General features: G+C 37.8%; 1 protein-coding gene across 1 annotated transcript in view; it reads right to left on the minus strand.

The window, feature by feature from the left end:
- Nucleotides 1–2,198: 2,198 nt before the first annotated feature.
- The window catches only part of LOC139731108 (D-aspartate oxidase-like), a 44,862-nt gene continuing 20,773 nt past the window's right edge, over nt 2,199–26,287 (minus strand). The window contains exons 11-16 of the mRNA XM_071641988.1: nt 22,375–22,492; nt 20,073–20,174; nt 19,201–19,384; nt 6,923–7,027; nt 6,207–6,357; nt 2,199–2,252 (exon numbers count right to left, since the gene is read on the minus strand). Coding sequence (XP_071498089.1) covers nt 19,262–19,384; nt 20,073–20,174; nt 22,375–22,492 — 343 coding nt within the window. The 3' untranslated portion in view covers nt 2,199–2,252; nt 6,207–6,357; nt 6,923–7,027; nt 19,201–19,261. The remainder of the gene's footprint in view (nt 2,253–6,206; nt 6,358–6,922; nt 7,028–19,200; nt 19,385–20,072; nt 20,175–22,374; nt 22,493–26,287) is intronic.

Raw genomic sequence — 26,287 nt, forward strand, 5'->3', positions numbered from 1 at the left:
CTGCAGTATGTTTGTACACGACAGTACGATGCAAAGCGATGTGCTACTTACCAAAAGTGAGTAAAATTCAATCTGACAAGCAATACCGCGTCACCGATGTGCATTTGCCAGTAGAATTCATGGGACTTCGCCTGTTTGCCCATTCAGTTAAGAGCATATAATACAGTATCATTTTATTCAAGTTGATAGGGTTACCCCTGCGTAAAGAATACTGAATACATAAAGAAACAAATAAACATGCTCAACATGTTAAGGTATCTTAATCATCGGAAAAGAAAGAAATTCTGTTTTACATTAGTTTAAATAGAGAGAGAGAGAGAGAGGGAGCCTGAATGAAATTTCTCAGTGGATAACAGTCTTGCTTGGGGTGGGGTGGAGAGCTCTAATTCTGCACCAACTTTGCTGCATCCTCGGCACAGCCCCAGTGGAGGGTGACCCCGGCTCCACCATGACCGTACTTGTGCACCACTTGTCAGAAACTGACAGAAACAAAGGTACTATAACAACACCTTTGAAAAACTTGTAAAGCAGAAATTTGATACAAACAGACTTGTTACAATACACAATGAAATTGTTGCCTGAGGACCATACAGGCTGTATGAAAATTGCATACACTGAAAACAACCAACAATGAATACAATAATTTTGTGCTTGTTGGATAATGCATACAAGCAGGCAAATTTTAAACTTCGTTTCGTTCACCTGTATTACAAACATTCAACACCTGTATCATACAGTTTCTATGTGAAAAGCCTGCACTTTCATAACATGAAAAGAAAATCAGTAAATATGAATTCTAAAACTCAGAAAAAAAAAATCAAAAAATAAAATATAAACTGTCTTGAACTGATATCTTCTATGGAGATGATTAAACAAAAGCATTGCTTTCTGTTTGAAGTGTTGTTAGTGATAAGAATGTCTGTAGCAGTTTACTGATTGTTACTTAATTATTTTGGTTGTTGTAACATCCCTATGACATTGATGTTGCATTCAATAAGCCAGTGCATGAAACATATTAAAGAATTAATCATTTTATAAGTCCCTGAATCATCATTCTTGCTTGTGAAGATTACTAATAGCCAACATCATCAAAACCAGCAAGTCTGTCAGAAGTTGAAGTCATCCTGACTTTCTGCAGGGAAGGGGTAAAGATGATGCTGCTGGTACATGTACATGTATTGCAGTAAGAAGTTGCAAGAACAACAACAACTTCACACAAGTGGACATAAAGGTACAGATCAGCTCCCACATACATTTAATGAAACAGTTCTAACTGAACTACAAAATTACCAGAATACTAATGCTTTGGCAGTTCCCTGAAGCTAAATTAGATACAGTGCACTCCCGTTACAACGAACACGGTTATAACGAAGTAAAACTTCTGGTCCCAAAATTATCACCATTAAAGTCTGTGGTACAAAATTCGCTTATTTCAGTTTTGAAATGACAATGTCCAGCTTGTTAGAGATTTCTCTTAGAATGTAAGTTTGCTCCTGGATCAAGTAATGACAGTCTTCCAATGTTGGCACTTTCCTTGCTGCAGTTGCCTGGGAAGGTGGCATAGGAGCAGACTCGGGAGGAATGACTGAGGGTGTTGCACTATTAACTCCAGCCTCTTCAGCCTTTATATGCACTGGTGACTCTTCCACTGGACCATGGAGCCAAGAGCCGTCACTTGTGTTACCAAAGAGAGCTGGGGCCATTTCATCCTCCTGCAAAATATCAATGAAATAATGATGATGTGTATAATCTTTATAGCCCAATTTACTCATGGAGGCTTTGCAATACTAGGAGAAAGAGATGATGCTCCAAAAGACTTAAAGATCATACATCTTGGGTACAGAAAAGTGACTTGTAAGTACCTATAAATACAACTGATAACAATTGGTTCAGGGATGATTAAAAGACAGCGTGCTTTCACATCAACTATGACTCAATCCAGTGGTGGATCCAGAGGGGGCGCAACCGTTAAAAACAAAAGAAATAAAAAGAAAAAAATTAATCGAAACCCGCGGAAGTGGCACTAGAAATATTAGTTACCCCCCCCCCCCACTTTACAGAAATCCTGGATCCGCCCCTGCAATCTACAAGTGACCAAAAGAATGAGAAGCATATCTACTCAGAATAATGTAATGTTGCTTCTAATACCTCACTTGAAGAGGAAATAATTGGCTCAGCTTGTACTGTAGCAAGAATGGCCAGGATCTCTTCATATATACAGTGTAAATGGTGATAAGAGACACTTCCTCCTCCTGCATAAATGATAAATTATGAATTTAAGTGATTGGATAACGGCATATATTTTGGTAATGTCATCTTAAAGTACATCATTACACTGCACTAACAAAGGTGTCTACAGACAACCCCTACCCCCTAAGAGATAAACACACAGTTCATGTGTTTAATTCAATGAATCTAAATTTTAAAAAAGTGGTGCAAGTTCAGGATTATAATAGAACATGGCTTCAATATTTCTAAAAGTTATAATGTAGAAGTTATTTTTCTAATTGAGCCTAGTCATGAGCACTTCAGATGAGGAATGTTCGCGTGCATTCTAATTTTGGGAATTTCGCGAGCGCCAAGTTTCGCAAAATTAAAATGCACGTGAAAGTTCTCGTCTACAATATTTGCTTTAAATGCCACTGGCAGATCGCAAAAACTTCATGCCGCAAAAAAAGGCCGTTGGCTCCAATTCGCGAAAAATTCATGCCGCGAATATATCATGTTTTACAGTGTTATATTTGTTGAATGCAGTATGAACCAACATAAAAAACAATGTCAAACCCTGCAAATACGAGTAATTGGTAATGTATTTCGGACCTAGTAGGTGAATGTATCAGTAGTAATCTGTTTGGTCTAGTAACTTCACAAGTAATGATGGAAGAAAATGTTTTCAGCAAGTACAACATTATTCTCAATATCTCTTTGATTATCAAATATGTAGGAAAAGATCACCTAAGTTTAAAGGGATGGTGTAGTTCTGGTTGAGATTGGGATACAGGTTTTAAATTCTTGTGAGATTAGAAACCACTAGAAATATTAAAGCAATTAAAATTCAAACAGGAGTTCAAGGTTTATTTGACGAAAATTGAATTTGAAATGGCCGAGATATATGCAAAAAAAAAAGAGTAAAACAAAGTGTTCCTAATAAAGGATGGGACCTAACTTTTATTACGAATATTTTTTTTTTCTGGATATCTCAGCCATTTTAAAACCAATTATCATTCAATAAACTTTTATTTCCTCTTTGAAATGTGTGCTCTTTAATATTGCATATAAGTGTATGTGTGTGTGAATCTCATAGGTTCATCCTGCAATTGAAGAACATTGTAAACAGCTTACTCACAATACAACAGATCAAAGTAACATCAAATGCACTCTAATAATTAAAAGGTAGTTGAGTTGCATTGCTCATTTAAATGAAACAAAAAAAAGTATCACATCTTAGGCCGAAATTATCAAGAACAACAGACTGCCTACAGGGGGGTGTTTCAGCAACGTTAGTCAGTGCTGACAAGTTGTCAGCGCTGACAATCACCATAGTAACAGTCAGCAAACAGAGTATCTCATCCAATCAAAACCAAGGATTTTGCTGAAATTGTCAGCTCTGACAACTTGTCAGCACTGACTAACGTTGATGAAACAACCCCCAGGTGTACATTGTGTCATTAAAAAAAATTTATAAAACAATTTGAATGTAATGTTGTGAACAGGCCCAGTGTTACAGGGAAATTTTTAAACTAAATACAGTATTATACAAATACACTATGTATGACTGTTCTGTGATACAATGATTTTGAATTTAAGAGATACATGATGAAAATGTTATTAGTACCATCTTTTCAAAGATGGATACATTATATGTACATCAGGAAAAGAAGTGGATACAATATCCTAAACAGGATAACTTAATTGGTTCTCTGTGACTTTGCTAGATGTAATCATGTACAGCTTTGGTGAAACCACCAGATATATGATATGAAAATTACTTGATACAAAAATGTGTGTCAGCATCAAAGTTCTATAACCTCAGTTACACGTATTTACGATTATCATTATGATAGTATTGGTCTACGCAGGTTCATATCACATTTATATGTGACTGTGCATCACAAAACCAAAAACTAGAAATGTCGCTATGGCAACTGATGCCTCCGCCATAATGCATGATTCTCCCAATAGGCGTATAGTACAATGTCTTCACAATGTGTGATCCATGACAGTTTCACATACAGCTGTAACTGGCAAAATATTGAAATGACAGGTTTGTCAGAAATGTCTTGAACTGGGTTTGCTATAATTTTGTAAGAGTGCAGGTACACATATTTGGGGAATTTTTTACTTGAATTCTGACACACCTTTTTATAAGTTTATGCATTGATTAATTTCGAAGGTACTGTATGAAGAAAGAGTGTAATGACGGTACAAAATATATATATATATATATATTTTTTTTTTTTTTTGGGGGGGGGCATTGAAACCTGGCCTTTGACCCTTAACCTTTGACCTTTGACCTTCTGGCTGGAAATTTCACAGAGAATCTCCATTAGGTAATGCATGTATTAAGTTTTGAAACTAATAATACAAGCATTGCATATACTAGTATATGAGGGAAATAGTAAAATTTTGAGGAGTTGACCTTGACCTTTGACCCCCTGACTATTGACGCATGACCCCTAAATTCCCTAGATAATCCCTGCCAGTCAGTACATGCGTGTGTACCAAGTTCCACGAAGATACATTGAACCATTTGCGAGAAAAGTGATATTGCAACATTTTCACCTAACCTTTGACCTTTGACCTTTGACCTTATGACATGAAACTCTCTCTGGAGAATCTTTACGCAGTAGTACATGTTCACACCAAGTTTCAAGAAAATACCTTTGGGCATTGCATAGATATGGGGGAAATTGCAACATTTGTAGCATATGACCTTGACCTTTTGACCTTTGACCTCTTGCCAATGTCACTAAAATCTACTCAACTAATTGTCCCATCATACATCATCCTTGGACCAAGGTTGGTGAAAGCTGCTTCATCCAGTTTTGAGTTATCACATAAACAGATAAATTTTAGGATTTGACCTTGATCTTTGACCTTTGATCTTTGTCCAATTTCACTGAAAAACTCATCAAGTAATTGTCCCATCATACATCATCCTCAAACAAAGTTTGGAGAAATTGGCTCTATCCAGTCTTGAGTTATCGCATAAACGGATACAATTTCATGATTTAACCTTGACCTTTAGCCGATTTGACCCAAAATCTAATCAAATAATTGCCCTATCATACTCCATACTTGGACCAAGTTTGGTAAAATTCCAATAAATATTACTCAAGTTATCGCATAAACGAAAGCGGACGGACGGACGGACATACGTACGGACGTACGGATAGACGTACGGACGGACTTACGGATGGACGGACAACCCGAAAACATAATGCCTCCGGCACCACTTCATGGCGGAGGCATAATAAATCACACCCCTAGATTTCATGTGAGGACTCAAAAATGGTGAATCAGGTCAACCAAGTCAATTTTACGTTCTACATATTTTCTAATAAAGAGCTGTACTTCTTCTACATTATTCCTAAGTTTGGGATCATTAAACACATTGGAAAGTGGGTTTTCAGCCGTTTTTCTGCAACCCTTCTTTGATAAGGTATGTCTTTGAGGCACCTTTTCATTTCTTGAAAATCCTTGCACTCTATTCACTTTCAACTCTAGAACTTTTCAAAGAATAATGCTACAACTTTGAAAGCTGACATCAATCATAGACAGAATGTGTTGATAGAGCATGCTCAATTCAACTTGATCTGATAATCGCTTCATTGTTGTTGCTACAGTGGTTTACATCATGTTTCTTGTCCTATTCTTCACATAGCTAGCACAGCTTGGTAGAGATTAAGCACTTGAATAGACCCTGTACTTCAAAGCCTCTTTTCTCAGTTCACACTTTTCCAGAGTGTGTGCTTTCTTTCCAATTATTTAGATACATTGTAGAAAGAGAGTCCATTTTTTTTCAATTGAGTTATACCTGTACATCATTTTAAAGCTTAGAGTCTGCTCTTTCAGAATATGTCCATAACTAAAATTCATGTCTGGTAACTTTTTGCTGGGTTTGTTGTGCAGGATCACATACGCTTTGAGACTAATAAACTGCGCATTACTACACAAAAAAGAGATTATCAGATTGTTGCACAAACCTCTTTCTTCGAGTGCCCTTTTATAATGAAGAGCTTTTATCTTCAGTTGTATCCACTTGGCTTTGACCTCACGCCATGTCCGTACTGGACCTCCAGCAGCCTGAAGGACTTCTGTGGCCATTAACCAGCACTTCTTTCTGCTCTTTTCAACCTGCAAGAAGAGTAGATACGGTAGTCAATAACAATACATGTAGTAATCAATTACAATCACATATGAAGTTCTGTACATGTATTGTATATTAATTGTATTATATGTTCAGATGAAAGAGGTTAGCTTGCTGGTTTCACATTCCCTTAATTTCAACAAGTTGTGACTTGTTTTGATAGGTGACAATTACTATACTTACCACATATTCTCAGAGCCATACTAATAATTACCTTTGTTCTGTTTTGTTTTCTGTTATCATAAGAAATGGATACCAGGTTGTCAAAGCTGGCCACCATATGTGAGAACATTATGATTGCACTAAGGAATTTAATGTTACCATTTCAAATACAGCAGTACCAAATATTCACAGGCTATAGGCAGGGAATTGATTAAGATGCAATCCCCTTAATTGACATTACAACCATCCCACACTGGTGTACTGGTATATAATGATAACCTTCATGTCATCACAGCATAGAAGTTGGACAAGAAATATTAGCTATTTACTTTTTTTTTTTTGCTGAACATAATAGCTGCTATACAAATACAATGAATACAAGTCACTTACTTTTGCTGAGCAATGGCCTCTCCTGCTGGAAAGCTTTGTTGCATGTTGCTGAAGGAAACTCAGAAGAGCATCTATCTCTGCTTTGCTGAAGTTGTGTTTCCTTTTCTGTTTAATGCACAGAATTACATCAATTATGACTTGAATAATAGATCTATGTCATCTTCAAACATATATTATAAAATATCATGTTTAAATTTTTATTCTAAAAAATGTCAAATTTATCTGTCTGCAGTTAAGATTAGGGGAAAAAATGAACCAGGGCATTAAGTACCGTATTAGTAAAATCAGGTTTGAACAGTAAATTAAATGTGTACAGGTATACATCAGTACAGCACACAGGACAATTACACAAAGTTCCCATGTATACATAAACTTACCAAGCAAGTCCTCAGTACACAGATTGAGTAGCTTTTATAAGTGACTGATCAATGTACACATAGAACCTAATCTACACTGATGGCATTGTTGTCTCTTCTTATTGGGCTTAATCTCACTTGTGGTCAGTCCCCCCCCCCCCACCCCCCCCCCACCCCCCCCCCCCACCCCCTGAGCAGAGACAGATCTTCTGGTCAAACTTTGCTGTGCAAAACTACTGACTTGCTTTGGTCAATTTTGCATCTAACAAAGGGAGAGGAGAAAACCTACCTTAGGGACTGATCTAACCCCAGAGCACTCTAACCAGTGGGTCGCTGGTGTGGTTAGGGCCAACCCTACCTTTATTAGATAAGAAGCCCAATAGGTTTTTTATTTTCATATCTGCTTTTAAGAGATAAGTAGCATTGGTCTAGAGGACACAGTACAGTAAATCAAAAGGAGGTCTGGGGACTTTTGACGTCATAACATTTTGTATTTAAAGCCATTATCAAACTGATTTTGGGAGCTAGCCGCAGTGCTGGAATTGATTTCACGCTTGCGACCTTTATGTATTTATTTATTTATTCATTATGTTTTATTTTCACAGGGTTGCTCCGTCAGTGGGTTTACCGACTGTTGTTCTTTGAGGCCCTGCAATGTACTACTGTAGATCTACATTAGTTATTAAAAAAAAAAAGACACACACACACACACAAACACATAGGGTCCTACACACCCATACAAACTGCAGCAACAACAACATAACAAAACCCTTTGAGAAGAGCTGTGGTGAGTGACTCAAATGTGCAATGGGATGATGAAATAGAATTTATATACCGTATGCTCCCAAAAAAATTACAACGGGACACTCCGCAATGATATCTTTAAAAATTGTGAATCAATCTAAATTTGAAACTATTTCTCATTGCCCACATCTTACAGAAAACCCGATTGATTTGCTTCAGTGTTCAAAGAGAAATTATGAGGAATTTTGTAGAGGATGTCAGGAATCTCTTCCCTCCATACGTCGAAGTGCTATAAACTTGGAAGAATCAGACTCATGACATGCTTTCATACAACAATCCACATTTTTCTCTGCAACCCCTTAACCAAATCAAATGGGGTTTACTGCAAAATAGAGCTAAAATGTTATTCTAAGACCCTGAAGTAACATTTAGACAATTTAATCAAATTGGGTGTTATCAATGCGGAAAATCTGATTGTATTTTTTTTTTCAATACTGTACAGTAAAGTACCATGGCACTAGTCAGTAACAAACTGGACTAGTACCGGTATTCTAGGTCAGTACTAGCCCGACCTGACTTTACTGTATGTAAATAGAGGCACAGCCTGCGTTGAGAATCTTCCACTGTAGGTAGATTCATTCAAGGCACAGAAAGAATTTACGTAAATTACATACAATGACACATATGGGACTAAGCACATTGTTACTAATGTTATGTGCCCGGCGATCGGCACGAACAATGCAAAGGATATTGAGAACTTCAGCGTTATTCGGACTATCACTGTCAGTGACATACGAAACCTGTCATTTTCTTCAATAACTTAAAATGTTTCTTAATACTAGTAATCGAAATCATACCCTCCGCTTCGTTGTTGTTGCCATCTTGTTTTGTGTCTTTGCTAGCTGCCTACTGGTTGCAGGTACGTACGTACACGTGTACTAATACTGTTGACGGCAGCAAAAGCTAGCAGACTACACACTGCACAGCAGACCCTTGCCTCTAGTAATTAAGTGGTAGGCCTACTATACAGAACTGTAGGGGAGACCCAGGAGACTTGAGCCACAAGGAGAGTTGATCCACCCCCTAAATCTCACACTTGCACTTTAGATAAAAAGTTAAAACTCCCTCTCCTGGTAGTGTGTAATATAACTTTCTTTCCATGGTACCTCATGGGAGATTTTGTGAAAGGAAAACCAAATATCGCGCTGAAAAGTGGATTTGAGAGTTAGAGGTAAGACCCTTCTTATTATTCATATACTAGCAGTTATATACTTTGGTCGCAATATGGGCAACGCGTAGCCTCTGCATTGTTGATTATTTCTGATGTTTTTGGTTAAATATGATGCAACTGCTCTAGTGGTAGTTAAGTCACATGCAAAAATGGCGACCTTTGGAGAGTTGAGCCACTCATCACGAGGAGACATCCATGGCTCAACTCTCCTTTTACCATTATCTTATTTATACAAATTTTTACTTTTCTTTCAGACAATGCCACAAATATACAAAAGGACATCAGACCGTGGGAGTGATCCAGGATTGCTCCAGCGAGGAGCAAAAGCAGTCGAAGAGTTGAACAGTGTTCGAGCTGCCGCTCGAGCATTTGGTGTAGATCGAATGACGCTCAGGAGATACATGGATAAACAGAAAAATGACCGTTTTTGTATAGGGTTCTTTATACATTGTAGAACACTATACAAAAAGGGTCTATAAAGAATCTTAAATACGGGACAAGAAGAGGTTCTAACCGTCAGCACATTTTTTTTTTTTCTAAGAGTGAAGGGCACCATCATTTGTTGTGTCATTATTGTTAAAGTTGTGTTGGTTCACACTGCGATCATGGTATTCTGCATTTCTTTGAATCTAACAAATCATTTGTTGAGGTCATTTTGTTATTTTGTATTGTTTTGCCAGGTAGGTGGAAGAGTCACTGGTTGGCATTATGTTGTTCATGGGACTGCATTTTTTTGAGCAGATATTGTTAACAATATGATATCATCGTCTGAATTTGAAAGGATGTGACTGGAAAAGATGTGACTGTATTCAGGCAATTCTGGAAAGTTTTGTGGCCCCTTGTTGTCTTTAGACGTTGAATGAAACCCCATGGAAATTGAAAGTCACAACAAAGAGGATGATACATAAATATCAATAGAATAGCCTGAAGCTGACGTGAGCTAAATGAAACAAAATGTCATGTTAATTTCCACGCACTACAATCTTTATCTCCTGTTCAAGTTTGCATATCTGTTTGAGCGAGCTCTGAAAAGCATTGTAAGATCTAAGTAACGGTTATATCAGTTGTGTTTTAATGTTGTTTTAAAGTTTTAATTAAGCTGCCAATGGTTTTTCGCTTACTCAGTTATTGTCTTCATGAGTAATGATTTCTCAAAGAAGTTATTGTGTTTTAAAGGGTGACACGACATATGCTCCGCCGACAATTATTACTCTGACATTAATATCTCTCCGAAGAGAGAGTGAGCCTCGTGGGTATGATTGAGTTTTTGGGTCAGAGCAGGGTAAGGATTTGGATTAGGGTTAGGGTTAGGGTAGGGGTATATAAGGGTTTGTGTAAGCTTCAACATTAGCAATTCGTGCCGGAGCATTTATTATGTCATGGAAGTGTTTTAAAGTTATTGATTGTCGGCCCCAGGTAGCCAACTCTAAGTCAGAACATTTCGATGACATCATTAATTTGTCTACAACTTGGAAAGCCTATCTTGAAGTTCTTTCTATCTGAAAAAAAAAATCATAGTTCTCTGTCAGAGTCATTGTATTTCAATTTACAAAATAGTGATATTCGATAAGAACAGCACATTAAATGTATTTATGCGGGCCCATCATCCTAACGAGATATACGACTTTCCCACTCCCTAGTACAGTGTGGCACAACTCTCCCATGGGTGGCTCAACTCTCATTGCGGGTATGCTCAACTCTCCTCGTCCTACAGGAGACTTGTGCCATTTGACATCTTTTTTTTTTTTTGTTTTTTTGAACGGGCTCTTATTCTGAAATGCAATCACCTTCCGTGTAATTAACAAAACTTGATTATGACATATGACCTTCACTTCCAATCATAAGAAAGTCTTCAGCCCAAAATACAATTAGGGGGAAATAATATACAAATTATGTAAAAAGTGGCTCAACTCCATGCCGTCAATCCCTCGTTTGAGGCGAGTCCCCAACTGGGGCATACCCAAAGTGGGGTGCGTATATTTGTCGTTTGGGAGTTGGGAGTCGAAGGACTTGTCCATTGCAAATAAACTTTCTGCTCAGGCGTGACAAACCTGGAGGCCAAGCCAGGGTTTGATGACTCCAGCAGCTGTCGTATTACGTAAGAGCATGATAAGGATATCTGCCTGTGGCAGACCATTCAAAGTGAACTCAATTTTCTCTATCCTTTCTAAAGTTTTCAATTTTATATTCTATTGAGAAATTCTATGGTCATCCATTTTACATTTCGAATGAAAAAAATTGACCCGTAAATAACGAAAATACAGGAATAAGAAGGAGAGCATTGCTAGTTTGCCGGTGCTGACAATGTGCTATTTGGCAGTGAGTTACAACGGGGAGGTGAGACTACCTCCCTGGTTACAATCAGCCTGCTGACTGGATCATTGAGAAAGCAGCTGTCGTATTACGTAAGAGCATGATAAGGATATCTGCCTGTGGCAGACCATTCAAAGTGAACTCAATTTTCTCTATCCTTTCTAAAGTTTTCAATTTCATATTCTATTGAGAAATTCTATGGTCATCCATTTTACATTTCGAACGAAAAAAATTGACCCGTAAATAACGAAAATACAGGAATAAGAAGGAGAGCATTGCCAGTTTGCCGGTGCTGACAATGTGCTATTTGGCAGTGAGTTACAACGGGGAGGTGAGACTACCTCCCTGGTTACAATCAGCCTGCTGACTGGATCATTGAGAAAGAGAGAGAGAGGGAGAGAGAGAGAGAGAGAGAGGGGGGGGGGGAGCGAGGGGGAGAGAGAGGGAGGGAGAGGGGGGAGAGATGGGGGAGGGAGAAGGGGAGAGCAAAATGGAATGACAATAGTTCCGGTCACTACAGTACAGGCATGCTCTGTCTGCATACGCTGAATGTCTACACTCACACACACACACGTACACACACACACGCACCATGGAGCTACATGGCCCATGCCAAAACCAAAACAATCTCCTTCTCTCGCGGTGCCCCCCCCCCCTCCTGTGGCGCTGTGGCGATGACTGATGCTTAGATTAGGCCAGGGTCAAGAAACAGGTGTTTTATATCTTTGACTTTAAGTCATTGATTGCCAAGATATGCACTGGCATTATTTACTGGGGTGTAGCCTCTTCAAACGAGAGATTTGCGTCATGCTCCTGGGTCTCCCCTATGCATCCACCAGCAGACTTTCTTTCTTTCTTTCTTTGTTTTTTTTTCAGATAATAAGTCATATATATTCACTTTGAATTAAATAATACAAAAAAAAAAAACACCAATTCACTTTGGTATAATTGTACAATATGAGAACAATTCTTTTAAAAATGAATAAATTAATTTAATTTTACATTTTCATGTTTCAATATAACAATAGAAATGGAAATACAATTGTAACTAGTGCATCAATTACCCAAGTGGAAAAATAGAAGAATACTAATATCTGAAATAAAACCCATCCCCCAAAAATTTACCCCCCCCCCCCCCCATCGTGTTGCCTCTCCAATTCTTCATATCGCACTTGATCCATTTTGTATTATTTCACTCAAAACCCTTTTGTGCATTCTTGGTGCTAGCACTTTTGAAAGAAGCTTATTAACATTCAAAAGTGTAATTGGTCTATAATAAGTCTAGATGTTCAAAGATCATTACCCTCCTTTTCTCTCAATGCAATAACTCCGTTCTATATGAGATATTCATAAAATACCATTAGAATAAGCTTCAGTCAAAGCTTCAACTAAATGACTTCATATATGTATGTATATATATATATATATATATATATATGAAGAGTTTGTTCGCAAAAACCGATAAGTCCATATTTGCCAAATGGAGATATTTGCGATTAAAGGTCAAGAAAAATAAAGAGAATAACTTCAAGATTTTTTTTTGCTTCCTTTGACCATAACTTCAAGAATGTACCTTTGTATGTAATGACCAATATATCATTTAAAAGGTATCATTATGTACTTTATGACAGAGACGGTACTTCAAAATCTTCAAATTTGCGAAATGGAGATATATGCGATTAAATGTCAAGAAAAATAAAGAATAATAAGACAATTTTTGCTTCTTTTGACCATAACTTCAAAAATGTGCCTTTATAAGTAGTGACCAATATATAATTTAAAAGGTATTATTTTGTACTTTATGACAGAAACCGTACTTAAAAATCTTCAAAAATGGACTTATCGGTTTTTGCAAACAAACTCTTCATATGTACACTGTATGACCAAAAAGTGAAATATAAATTTCCATTTTATTATAAACCATCATTACTGGAGCTTTGAGTCATCTTCATTGTTTTCTTAAAACCTCATAACATTCATCTTTACTATTTTTTCCTTCTGACATTCTTCTCGACTTTCCTCACTTCATTCTGAAATATTATTTCTTAAAAGCAAACAAACTATCATTTAAAACATATTCTGTTACATCACTCTTTTTATATAACATATTATTTTTGACATAATTCATAAATGATAACCATAAACTCTCCTTTCTTTAATCACTCTCATTCTCATCATACAGTATTCATCTCTTAAAGTTTTCTTTTCATTCAATTTCAACAATAAAAAATTGTTCAAAATATTCTGCTTTCATTTCCCCATCCTCACACCAACCTGTTCTTGGCGTCACTTTAAGTCCTTCCAATGATATATAATAATTATACTTCACTTAATTGTTATGTCTTTTCTTCAGTATGTTTAACCAATCCTAAAGAAGTAGCTTAACACAAGTCAATTAATATTGCTTTTAATCTCTCACTTCCTTTTCGAATTTTCCCCTCTTCATTCTCCTTTCTTAAGTTTTATCTTAAGAATATTTTTAAACGTACTGACTCATTTTTATCTTTTACAAAATTACATACGCTTAATAATTTGTACTTCAGTTATCATTCCATCAACGAACTCTTTACATAAAGCAACCCACTATCGTTAAATTTCCACTATTACTCACCAAGGTATTGTTCATACTTTTCTGCAAAATTGTATTTTTTTTTTTGGCTAATGCATGGGGGATCTGTGAGTGATTAATTTCAAAAGTCCTCACCAATTTTCTCTAGAGATGTTCTGATACAGACCAGTAATCTAGACTAACGGGTTCTTTCTCAAGAAAGGATTGTTTTCTGTCCAGGTTCCTTTTCCTTCAAATATCCACTTAATCATATAAAGCAGACGTCCCCAAAATACAATGTACATTGACGGTACAATTTAACATTATTGTATTCGAATGTGTGGCGTACGTGTACGACGGGGGGGGGGGGGGGGGAGGGGGACACAAAGGGCAAGTTGATAATATATATATATATATGTTTATCCGTTCCTATGCATTAATACCGGCATATGCACCCAATCAATTGCAATTTCAAACCAGGGTGCGTTGTATTGTTTTGTTATTGCATTTTCATCATGAAGTACAGTATGCTTGTGTCCACGATGGCGTGTGTTGTACCATAGTCTCATTTCCCCCTTTTTTCTTCTTTTTTTTCTTCTTCGCCTTCTTCTTTTTTTCCCCTTCCTAAGTTAATTTCATGTCAGTTGACATTGGTTTCTTTGACTTTGTGTACGAATTTTTTGAGGGTCCCATACCCTACAAGCTTTGCTTTTTAAGTGGGACCCTCCATTTCCATTCTAATCTTTGTATTAGGTATATACCTTAGAAACGAAATTCTGCTGTTACTCGTGACCACTTGTACGTTTTCTTTGAAATTGTTATAAATTTGTTCTGTAAATGTATTGTATGTATTTTTTCTGTTTATTCAATGGAAATGGAAATAAAATTGAATTGAATTGAATTAAATTGAATTGAATTGAATATCTGTTTCATAATAGTACCGTATGTCCTCCCCCACCCCCCCCCAAAAAAAAAAAAGATACATTGGGACCCTCCGCAATAATATCTTTAAAAATAGTGAATTAATCCAAACACAATTTCAGTGAACGAAACTATAACTGATTGCCCACATCTTGCAGAAAACCCGATTTGATTTGCTCCAGTGGTCAAAGAAAAATAAGGAATTTTGTAGAGCATGTCAGGAATCTCTTCCCTCCAACTTCTGTTTATTGTGTTCACAGACAAGAGCATCCAAGTGCTAAATTTGACAAATCAGACTCAGGACATGCTTTACAATAATCCACATTTCTCTGTGACTGCTTAACCAAATTGAATGGGGTTTTCCGCAAAATAGAGCTAAGATGTTGTGTCTTAAGACCCTGAAGTAACATTTAGACAATTTAATCATTTTGGGTGTTATCAATGCGAAAATCTGATTGTATGTTTGTTTTGTTTTGTTTGTTTGTTGTTTTTTTTTTTTGGGGGGGGGGGGGGGGACATACTGTATATTATGATAGATATCATTATATCTTGATATAAGATATGATTATATCAAGATATCACATATTCCATATTTTCATATACAAAACGTTATTATATCAAGTGGAGATATAATATAAGATTATGATCGGCAAAACGTTATGCGATTTGGTAGAGACTTTGATGAAATATTTGCAATTCTCAATGAAAGATATTATAAGAAAAATGGAGTATATAGGGACAATGTGAAGTAGCTTAATTGTATCTGTCATCACTTGATCCACATAATATGCGTCTTCATTGTGTTTATGGGAGGTAGACCGAAGGGGGATGGGGTTGTGGAAACTGATGCATCTTTAAGATAATCCGTATCCATATGGACAATCATAATAATTTCAGTGACATTTATTTGCATATCTTTATACCTTTAATATCTCTCTCACTTTTTACTGCTTCATTCATGCATTCAAATACAATCATGTACAATGGTATGTCGAATTATCATAACAAATGCATCACAAATAAAACAAAGAAAGAAAATACCAATTAAAATGTCAAGATCAATATAACAGAACGTCTGTTGAGAATGAGAAGGGCGTTAAGTTGTCTCGAACACTATAGGTTTAGTGGCAACTTAACGCCCTTTGATTCTTAACAGACGGCACTCAAAAGCTTTATATTACATTAGCCAATGCACAGTAATTTCACTATGCAGACAAAAGGTCTGGCCCAGGCTCTGAGTAACCCTAACTTTCTCTGTAATTCCTACTCCTGTACTGTAACTCAAAGTAAATGAAATGAAATTAAACAAAACAATGCCCCTCCAACTAACCATAAGGAAGAGACAATCGCATTATTACGTAAACGGAAATATGCCATATATTAAGGTCATTTTCCACGTGGTTTTAATACCTCAGGAGACTATTTTCAAAAGCCTTCATAAGATAGTCACATGCCCTTTCATCCTTTTATATGCATTTACTGGAAAATGGGGAGCCTGTAAGACTCCGCACGTGCAGGAATGTTGTGCAATAAGAGTATAAAACTACAAAAACATAGCAAAGACAAAACAACACAATCTTTATTTCATTAATTATATGTTTTCAGATTTCAGATCTCTATGGGCTAAATATTCTTCAAGAAATACCAAGCATCAAAGTCATCCTTTCTTTTTTCACCTCAGACAAGTTTTGCTTTGTGTGCCAATTTCAATTTTTTATCTATTATTCTTTTTTGTTTTAGGAAACACACCGTGCCAGTTTCATTGCATTTACATTACTACAGTATTAATGTGAACAAGATACACAGCAAATACAAATAGCAATACGTGATCATTGCTTGGAAGATGGCGATATTTTCTTCAGGATTAATATCGTGAAGACATATTTTGAATAATGAATTATGTATATGAATCACCGGTCCGTATCGAGGAGTGCTGGAATAAAGGGGATTCTCATCATAAAGAGGGCCAGCCCGGTACTAGTAAAAAAGCAATAATATGACAATTACTTTGTTTGACCTGCAGAATCCCCTTGCTGTATCAACATGATTTTGTACATACAACGTTAAACTGACCTCTTCATAACGAGGCTGATACACTTTGTGTTTATGAATAAGATAGAAATGACTGAATAATACTGCAGTACATGACCATGCGATGCAAACCCACGTGCTCACTTGCCAAAGAAAAGTAAAATTTAATTTGACAAGCAATACCAGTGGCATTTGCCAGTAAAAGGAGTGGACCTTTTCCTGTTTGCCCGGTCATTTAGTATATAAGTAGGGCAAATGTTATATATATATATACATATATATATATATATATATATATATATATATATATACATATATATATATATATATATATATATATATATATATATATACATATACATATATATATATATATATATATATATATACATATATATCCTCATTTGTCCATCGAAGATAGCAGCAACGTTAAACCTATATATGAATAATATACTTTTTTTCCAGACCAAAATCAAATTTAGGAGTTGGTCTATTTTGGTCCTTTTTTGAGAGAGGGAAAGAGAGATAGCGAAAGAATTTTCTGTAATGTTGGAATAAATTCTTTATCAATAGAAACACAAGTTAACTGCTACTCATTTTAAACCTCATTATCTTTCCTTTCGTGCTGATTCAATGATGTTATCTGTAAAGCCACTTATTACCATAAGCAATGCCCAACATACTAAGATATCTTAATCATCAGAAAAAAAAAATAGAAAGAAAGTCTGTTCAGTGGCGTATCTAGGGAAAACGGCGCCTGGGGCAAGCGCGAAAATTGCGCCCCTAATTTCTGAAAAAGACTAGTGTTCAACCCCAACCCGATCCCGGTAGGGACTTTAAGCAAAGTCTACATGATATGCTTTTCAAGCCCTTAAAAGGGGTCTTTTGAGGGTGATTTAAATGTAATGAATTTTGATAAATTTTGGCGAGCGAGCGCAGCTAGCGAGCCGAAAAATTTTGTATTTCAGCTGACAAAACATGGAATTCTTGTCATTTTTTGCTTATCAAATCTTACAATAACTAATCAAGATAGTTACGGCCTTATAGATAACGATTTATCTATACCAAGAAACTGAGTACTTTAAAAAATATTCTAAATTTGGGGGGCATTTCATGAAGCATTTTGTCCGACAACTTGTCGGACAAAATTTGCTTTCAGCCAATCAGAAGCAAGGATCTCAGTAGCTTTTAACAGTTTGTCAGACGAGATATCTGACAAATTGCTTCATGAAATGCCCCCATGTACGCGCGAGTGACCCGAAATTTGTATATTTCCGCGTCATCATCACGTTTTGTTCTTATCTCCTTTTTGTTTTGATAAATTTTGGCGAGCGAGCGCAGCGAGCGAGCCGAAAATTTTTGTATTTCAGCTTACAAAACATGGAACTCTTGTCAGTTTTTGCTTATCAGATCTTACAATTCTAATCAAGATATAGTGACGGCCTTATAGATAACGATTTTTACCAACAAACTGAGGACTTGAAGAAATACTCTAAATTAGTACGAGCGATTGAGCCGAAATTTGTATATTTCCACGTCATCATCACGTTTTGTTCTTATCTTGTTTGATTTTTTTGGCGCCCCCCCCCCGTATTTTCGAAACCGTTGGCGCCTTCTTTTGATCCAATTGGCGATCGCTTCAGAACGAAAGAAATTGCAGCCGCTGCTCCGTGAAACATTTTGCGTGCTAAACATAAAATGACATGTGTGAACACAATAAACATTGTCATTTTGTCTGCGCCATCATCACATTTTGTTCTCACCTTCTTCTTCCATGTAAAATTTAGAGAGCGAGCGCAGCGAGCGAGCCGAAAATTGTTGTATTTCAGCTTACATAACATGGAATTCTTGTGTGAACACAATAAACATTGTCATTTTGTCCGAGTCATCATTATGTTTTGTTTTTATCTTTTTTTGATTTGGTTTTCCGCCCCCCCCCACCATTCTTCCTTCCCCCCCCCCCTTCCGGTGAGTGGTTTCTTCTTCTTCTTCTTCTTCTTTTTTCTTTTTTTTTTCCTTTTTTCTTCCTTTTTTCTTTTTTTTTTCTTCTTTTTTTTTGCGCCCCCAAGGAGTGGCGCCCGGGGCACGTGCCCCCCTTGCCCCCCCCCTAGATACGTCTGAGTCTGTTTATTACTGAGAACGGGGGAGAGAGGAAGTGCAAGAGGACGGAAGCCCAAATGAATTTTCCCATTGGATCAGAGCTTTGCTTTGAGTGGAGTGCAGTGTGAGAGTTCTTTCTGCACCAGCTTTGCTGCATCCTCTGCACAGCCCCAGTGGAGGGTGATCCCGGCTCCACCATGACCGTAGTTGTGCACCACCTGCCACAAACAAGACAGAAACAGAGGTATGTTAACAACACCTTTCAGAAACTTTTAGAGCAAATTTGATATGAATACAACAGACGATAGAAATGTGATCTTGCATCAAGAACCCAGCATTAAAGTTTCTATAATTATATAGGGTTCTGATGCGAGGAGATTCTCAGCCTTACGATTTACTGCATGTAAAACTATCAATCATAAAGTGAATGTTCCTTCCTCACCAAAAGAATACATGATCATGAATTTCTTTTCAGAAAAGGGAATGAAGATAGCTTATGGGATTATAATTCTGTTTAAATTCATAAAGTGACTATTTGTGTGGGGGATTCAAGAGAGATTTATACATCCAAGGCAACATACTCAGAAGAGATTGCTTCATTAACCTATACATGTAAAAATTGTATGTTTAGATGTATAAGCCTTTAATCTTATCCATCTATGTATTTCTTTTCTTTCTTCTTAAGGGGGCGGGGACAAAGAAGCACACAATCTCCCTCCAGTATATTATAGATACTAACTGTATTGTATATCAAACACTGGGAAAGTTTGGGTGGGCAATTTTGGGCGGTCTGCACTCAACTTGTATAGAAATGGTGAACTATGAAGGAATGCCTATCCCCATTGAGGGGGGGGGGGGGGGAGGAAAAAGAGATACACACAGAACACTATATAGGAATAATCTTACCTTAACTTTTGTTGTTCCAAAGCTCATGGTCTCTGCCTCTACTCGAATGCCCTTACTGCGCTGGGGTCTCAGTCCAACCCACTCTTTTAAGATCTTGGCTTCCTGGTAAGGATGAAAGACATTATACTACTCTATTACAATTTTCAAGCATGCACTGAAAGGCCCGAATTCACGCAGGTGGTACAAATGAAACCATGGTGTAAGCCATGTACAAAAACCATGGAGCGCCAAGTGTCGCAAGGAATATTTCGTTACGAAATCGGTCATTTCGTCGACAAAATGACCGTTCCGTTAACGAAATTATCATATCGTGGACGAAATGTTCATTTAGTTACAAAATGTTGTCATTTCGTTACAAAATAATCATTTCATCGACGAAATGACTGATTTCGTAACGAAATATTCCATGCGACACTTGGTGCTCCATGGTTTTTGTCCATGGTTTAAACCATGGTTTCATTTGTACCACCTTCGTGAATTCGGGCCAAAGTGTCAAATGTTTGTCTTGCATATTACTATAATTACTCGAGCTTTCCATTGGTGCCCTACACCTCATGACATTAACGTAGTATATCACCTTCTTAGGTAGTCTGTCTGAAAAAATATGAGTATTTCCACAAAAAGCATACGGGACTACTTTTCAGGGATCAGGGGTGATTTCATGTTAACCATGTGCATACCTCTCCCTCTATACAATACAATATTTCACTTGACACGAAATGAGTTGAATGAACTTATGAATTTTGCCCCCTGACTCAAACAAGCAATCCTCTATTTTTTCGCCATTTTTTGTTTTGTTTTGTTGTTTTTTTTGTGGGGAGGAGTATGTTATGCATAGACAGAAATCAATGCCCTAACTTTATTTGAAGGTCAAAATGATAAATGACCATCAATAGTATTTTTTTTCTTTCAACTGCGTAGAAAAAAGATGAGTACTTACGACAGTAAAAGAACTAAAGATTACATTTTGAACGATAATACAATTTCTAGACTTTATAGTGGGGAAACGTGTGTAACATGAACAGAACACTTTTTGTCCCGAAATGAGGTTTTTGAACAATTTCTGCCCAGCTTATGTCAGATGTAACCCTACTTCCTCCCCCTCCCCCTCCCCACTCTCTCCCCCCCCCCCCCCTCCCCCACAAAGCTAGTACAAGAAATTACACAATGCTTGGAAATAGTAAGAACACGGTCTGTTCTCCGCACAGTGTGTAGAAAAGAACTGACAGATTCATAGCATGTGCCCACCGCAAATGTAAGCATGTAAAAACGTTCTAAAGGACATTGCACACATGCGCACAAACACCTCAGAAAGCCAGCCACTTTTTCATATGAGCGCATCCCATTCAAATTACACTCTTAAAAGAAAATAAATAAAATAATGGAAAATCAACGTTTTACATGTTGTCACTCCTCGAACTTTTTAGGAATGTACATTTCAACATTCGAATTTAATGTTAGATTAACTCAAAATCTTAAACTGCCTTTGGGGAAATATTGAATCCAACATTTTTAGTGTTCAAACTTTAACATTGACGAAAAAGGTTAGAGAAGTGAAAAAGTTCAAAATGTTACAAATTTACTATTTCATTCTTAGAATGTAACAGCTCTTAAAACATTTACATCAGTTGTACATGTAGCGGCATTCTTAACTATTGGCAAACAAAAATGAAACATGGCATGTTACGTCAATTCAAAAAGGAGAACGGAGAAACCTATATCGTTATAGCTCGTATACCAAGCCAGACGTCCGTTAATCAGAAATAAATGAACCATGGTTCATTAATGCGAACGATAGTGGAATTATTCAAGAGGTTCATTACTCCGAAGGTCTGTAAATCCTGATATTCAATGAAGTATATTATTCTGAAGGCACTTTAGTCCCAAAATTTAATGTGACCTCCTATTTTGAAGGTACGTTTATGCAACAATTCAATAAGATTTGTCCTTCCGAAGGTTTCTCTAATCAAAATTTAAGGTTTGTTATCTAAAAGGTTTGTTATTCCGATAATGAAATAAGATTCGGTAATCCGAACAAGAAAAAAAAAAGAAAGAAAGACACAAACAAACAAAAACTGCATAAAATGAACCTTTGGAATATTGAATCATATCTTATTTTCTGACTATAACTAGCTTTCAGATAATCGTAAACCAGCTCATTTTCATTTCATTATCCTATTCAGTACTATGAAACTTTTCAAAGGCCACTTCCAAGTTTCAGTCATCTACAGAAAATCCTTTATCTGGCCCGTTGGGTTACGGATTATGGATATGAGCTATGGAGAGCAGTTGCAAGTCAAACCTTCAGACTTGGTAGGATGCCGACAGCTCTTTCCCAAATATCTTTGGAGTCTTTCGGGTCAACTTCGGTGTCCCATCGGTCAACCTGGGCCGTCCCACCTAGGGTCACGTCATCTTGCCTGTCACATGATTATAGCATTGCATCACAAGATCACGTCAGCAGAGATGGAGATTTTTGAAATGCACTAATATCACATTGTAAATCAAACTTTTGAAATGGAAATTGTGTATATGCATTTGAATATATCAAAAATATTTCAATCTGCGTATGAAGTCCCTAACAAAAAAGTCCTGTGGTACTCCCTGTGGTACTTGTCGGTACCACACAATGTACCACACACTTGTAATGTTACCACAGGAACTGTGTGGTACTGTACCACAGGCTTGTAGGGTACTCCCTGTAGTACTTGTCAGTACCACACAATGTACCACATAAATAAATGTTACCACAGGAACTGTGTGGTTCTGTTTTACAGGCTCATGTGGTACTCCCTGTGGTACTGGTTGGTACCACACAATGTACCACACAAATATATGTTAACACAGGAACTGTGTGGTACTGTGTCACAGGCTCGTGTGGTACTCTGGGATGTACCACAGGGCAGTACCACAGGACATTACCACAGGAAAGTACCACAGGACAGTACCACAAGACAGTATACACACAAATTGTCCTGTGGTATTTTGGGACGTATACCACACGACAGTACCACAGGACAGTACCGCATGAATTGTCCTGTGGTATTTTGGGACGTACCACAGGAAAGTACCACAGGAGAGTACAACAGGAAAGTACCACAGGATAGTACCACAGGACAGTACCACACGACTTGTTCTGTGGTATTTTAGGACGAACCACAGGACAGTACCTCATGACTTGTCCTGTGGTATTTTGGGACGTACCACAGGACAGTACCACAGGGCAGTACCACAGGACAGTACCACAGAGCAGTACCACAGAGCAGTACCACATGAAAGTACCACAGGATAGTACCACAGGACAGTACCACACGACTTGTCCTGTGGTATTTTGGGACGTACCACAGGGAAGTACCACAGGACAGTACCACAGGAAAGTACCACAGGATAGTACCACAGGAATTGTCCTGTGGTATTTTGGGACGTATACCACACGACAGTACCACAGGACAGTACCGCATGAATTGTCCTGTGGTATTTTGGGACGTACCACAGGAAAGTACCACAGGAGAGTACAACAGGAAAGTACCACAGGATAGTACCACAGGACAGTACCACACGACTTGTTCTGTGGTATTTTAGGACGAACCACAGGACAGTACCTCATGACTTGTCCTGTGGTATTTTGGGACGTACCACAGGACAGTACCACAGGGCAGTACCACAGGACAGTACCACAGAGCAGTACCACAGAGCAGTACCACATGAAAGTACCACAGGATAGTACCACAGGACAGTACCACACGACTTGTCCTGTGGTATTTTGGGACGTACCACAGGGAAGTACCACAGGACAGTACCACAGGAAAGTACCACAGGATAGTACCACAGGAATTGTCCTGTGGTATTTTGGGACATACCACAGGGCAGTACCACAGGAAAGTACCATAGGAGAGTACCACACGACTTGTCCTGTGGTATTTTGGGACATACCACAGGACAGTACCACAGGAATTGTCCTGTGGTATTTTGGGACGTACCACAGGACAATACCACAGGACAGTACCACAGGATATTACCACAGGACAGTACCTCATGACTTGTCCTGTGGTATTTTGGGACGTACCACAGGACAGTACCACACGACAGTACCACACGACTTGTCCTGTGGTATTTTGGGACGTACCACAGGGCAGTACCACAGGATAGTACCACAGGATAGTACCACAGGACAGTACCACACGACTTGTCCTGTGGTATTTTGGGACATACCACAGGACAGTACCACAGGAATTGTCCTGTGGTATTTTGGGACGTACCACAGGACAGTACCACAGGGCAGTACCACAGGACAGTACCACAGGATAGTACCACAGGACAGTACCACACGACTTGTCCTGTGGTATTTTGGGACGTACCACAGGACAGTACCACAGGGCAGTACCACAGGACAGTACCACAGGAAAGTACCACAGGATAGTACCACAGGACAGTACCACATGACTTGTCCTGTGGTATTTTGGGACGTACCACAGGACAGTACCACACGAATTGTCCTGTGGAATTTTGGGACGTACCACAGGACAGTACGACAGGAATTCCTGTGGTAATTTTCGATGTATACCACAGGAGAGTACCACAGGAACTGTCCAAAATCCCACAGGAAAATCATATTATGGTGCTATTCCACACAGAAGTACCACACAGCAAATTAAATTCGTAAGTACCACAGAAAAATGCTACAGGATATTCTTTTTTTTTTCTTAACATTTTATACCAGAGGACTATCACATCAGGAGAATATCAAACAGCAGTACCACACAGGAGTACCACACAGGAAAATTGTAAGGCAGAATCTACTGAAATTTATTATAAAAATACAAACAGAAAAGCACATATTGATATTCCTCAATTAATTGATAGATGAGTTATGCTGTGAATTATAGCAATTGATTTGCCATTACTTATCCTGTCCTATACTCCTACAGTATTACCTATTTAGTGAAAGTGCTGATGTAAAGCACGAGAAATTTCATAAGGACTTCTGTGGTACGGTACTCCTGTGGTACTCCTGTGGTACTCCTGTGGTACTCCTGTGGTACAAATTTTTACATAGCTCATGAATATTCATAAAAAAGCACTCTAGATTTTTGAAAATACATATATGACTTAAAAAGTCAAAGTATTAATGATGGAACTTACTTTGAACTTTATGAAAGATTGTCTAATTATGTTATGTTATTTCCAATATCACAGATATTGTTATGAAAGTGTAATTTCATATCTTGATAATAAAGTATAATCGAGTTAGTAACCATGCCTCAATGCTTTACGGATAGACGGCCATATATATATGTACTGATACGGTCGATGGCTACCTAGGAATAGAATATGACTATATAGATCTATTATAGGACTAGATTGGCACTTGGCCATTAGACTCTCGTTTGAGGTTATATGTTAGGAGTAGGACAGGTTATTAAGTAGGGCCATGTTTGTCCTGAAATCCATCACTCACCCATCAGGAATATTCCATGATATGTGACTAAAATTCTCCCAGTTTTTTTTTTTTTCGATCTATCCTGTGTGGTACTCTCCTGTGGTACCATGGAAATGCTGTGTGTTAATGCTGTGTGGTAATGATCGACCTGTGGTACTGTCCTGTGGTACTGTCCCAAAATACCACAGGACAGTTCCTGTGGTACTGTTCTGTGGTACTAGTCCTGTGGTACTGCCCTGTGGTACGTCCCAAAATACCACAGGATTTCCTGTGGTACTGCCCTGTGGTACGTCCCAAAATACCACAGGAATTCCTGTGGTACTGTCCTGTGGTACTGTTCTGTGGTACCGGTCCTGTGGTACTTTCCTGTGGTACTGCCCTGTGGTACGTCCCAAAATACCACAGGAATTCCTGTGGTACTGTCCTGTGGTATGTCCCAAAATACCACAGGACAATTCCTGTGGTACTGTCTGTGGTACTGTCCTGTGGTACTTTCCTGTGGTACTGTCCTGTGGTACCGTCCTGTGGTAATTACCACAGGGGTACCACAGGACTTTTTCGTAAGGGGTAATATTAGAGATAAACTGTTACCGAAATATTTTGCCATTCTCTTTTCTCTTTTCTGAGTCTTTGGTGTGACCCACCATTATCAAACCTTGATCAAATCATCAATAAACAAGGATTTCCTTTTATTCTTCTTGTTTTCAAATTCTCGAACCTTGGATTAGGATGCTACACATCTCGTTTACTACAGTGGAAACTCAATATAAAGAGA

This window comes from Diadema antillarum, unplaced genomic scaffold, assembly GCF_040938485.1.
Source record: "Diadema antillarum isolate AM-2024a unplaced genomic scaffold, OU_Dant_1.0 seq00000357_RagTag, whole genome shotgun sequence".
In the NCBI taxonomy this organism is placed as follows: Eukaryota; Metazoa; Echinodermata; class Echinoidea; order Diadematoida; family Diadematidae; genus Diadema; species Diadema antillarum.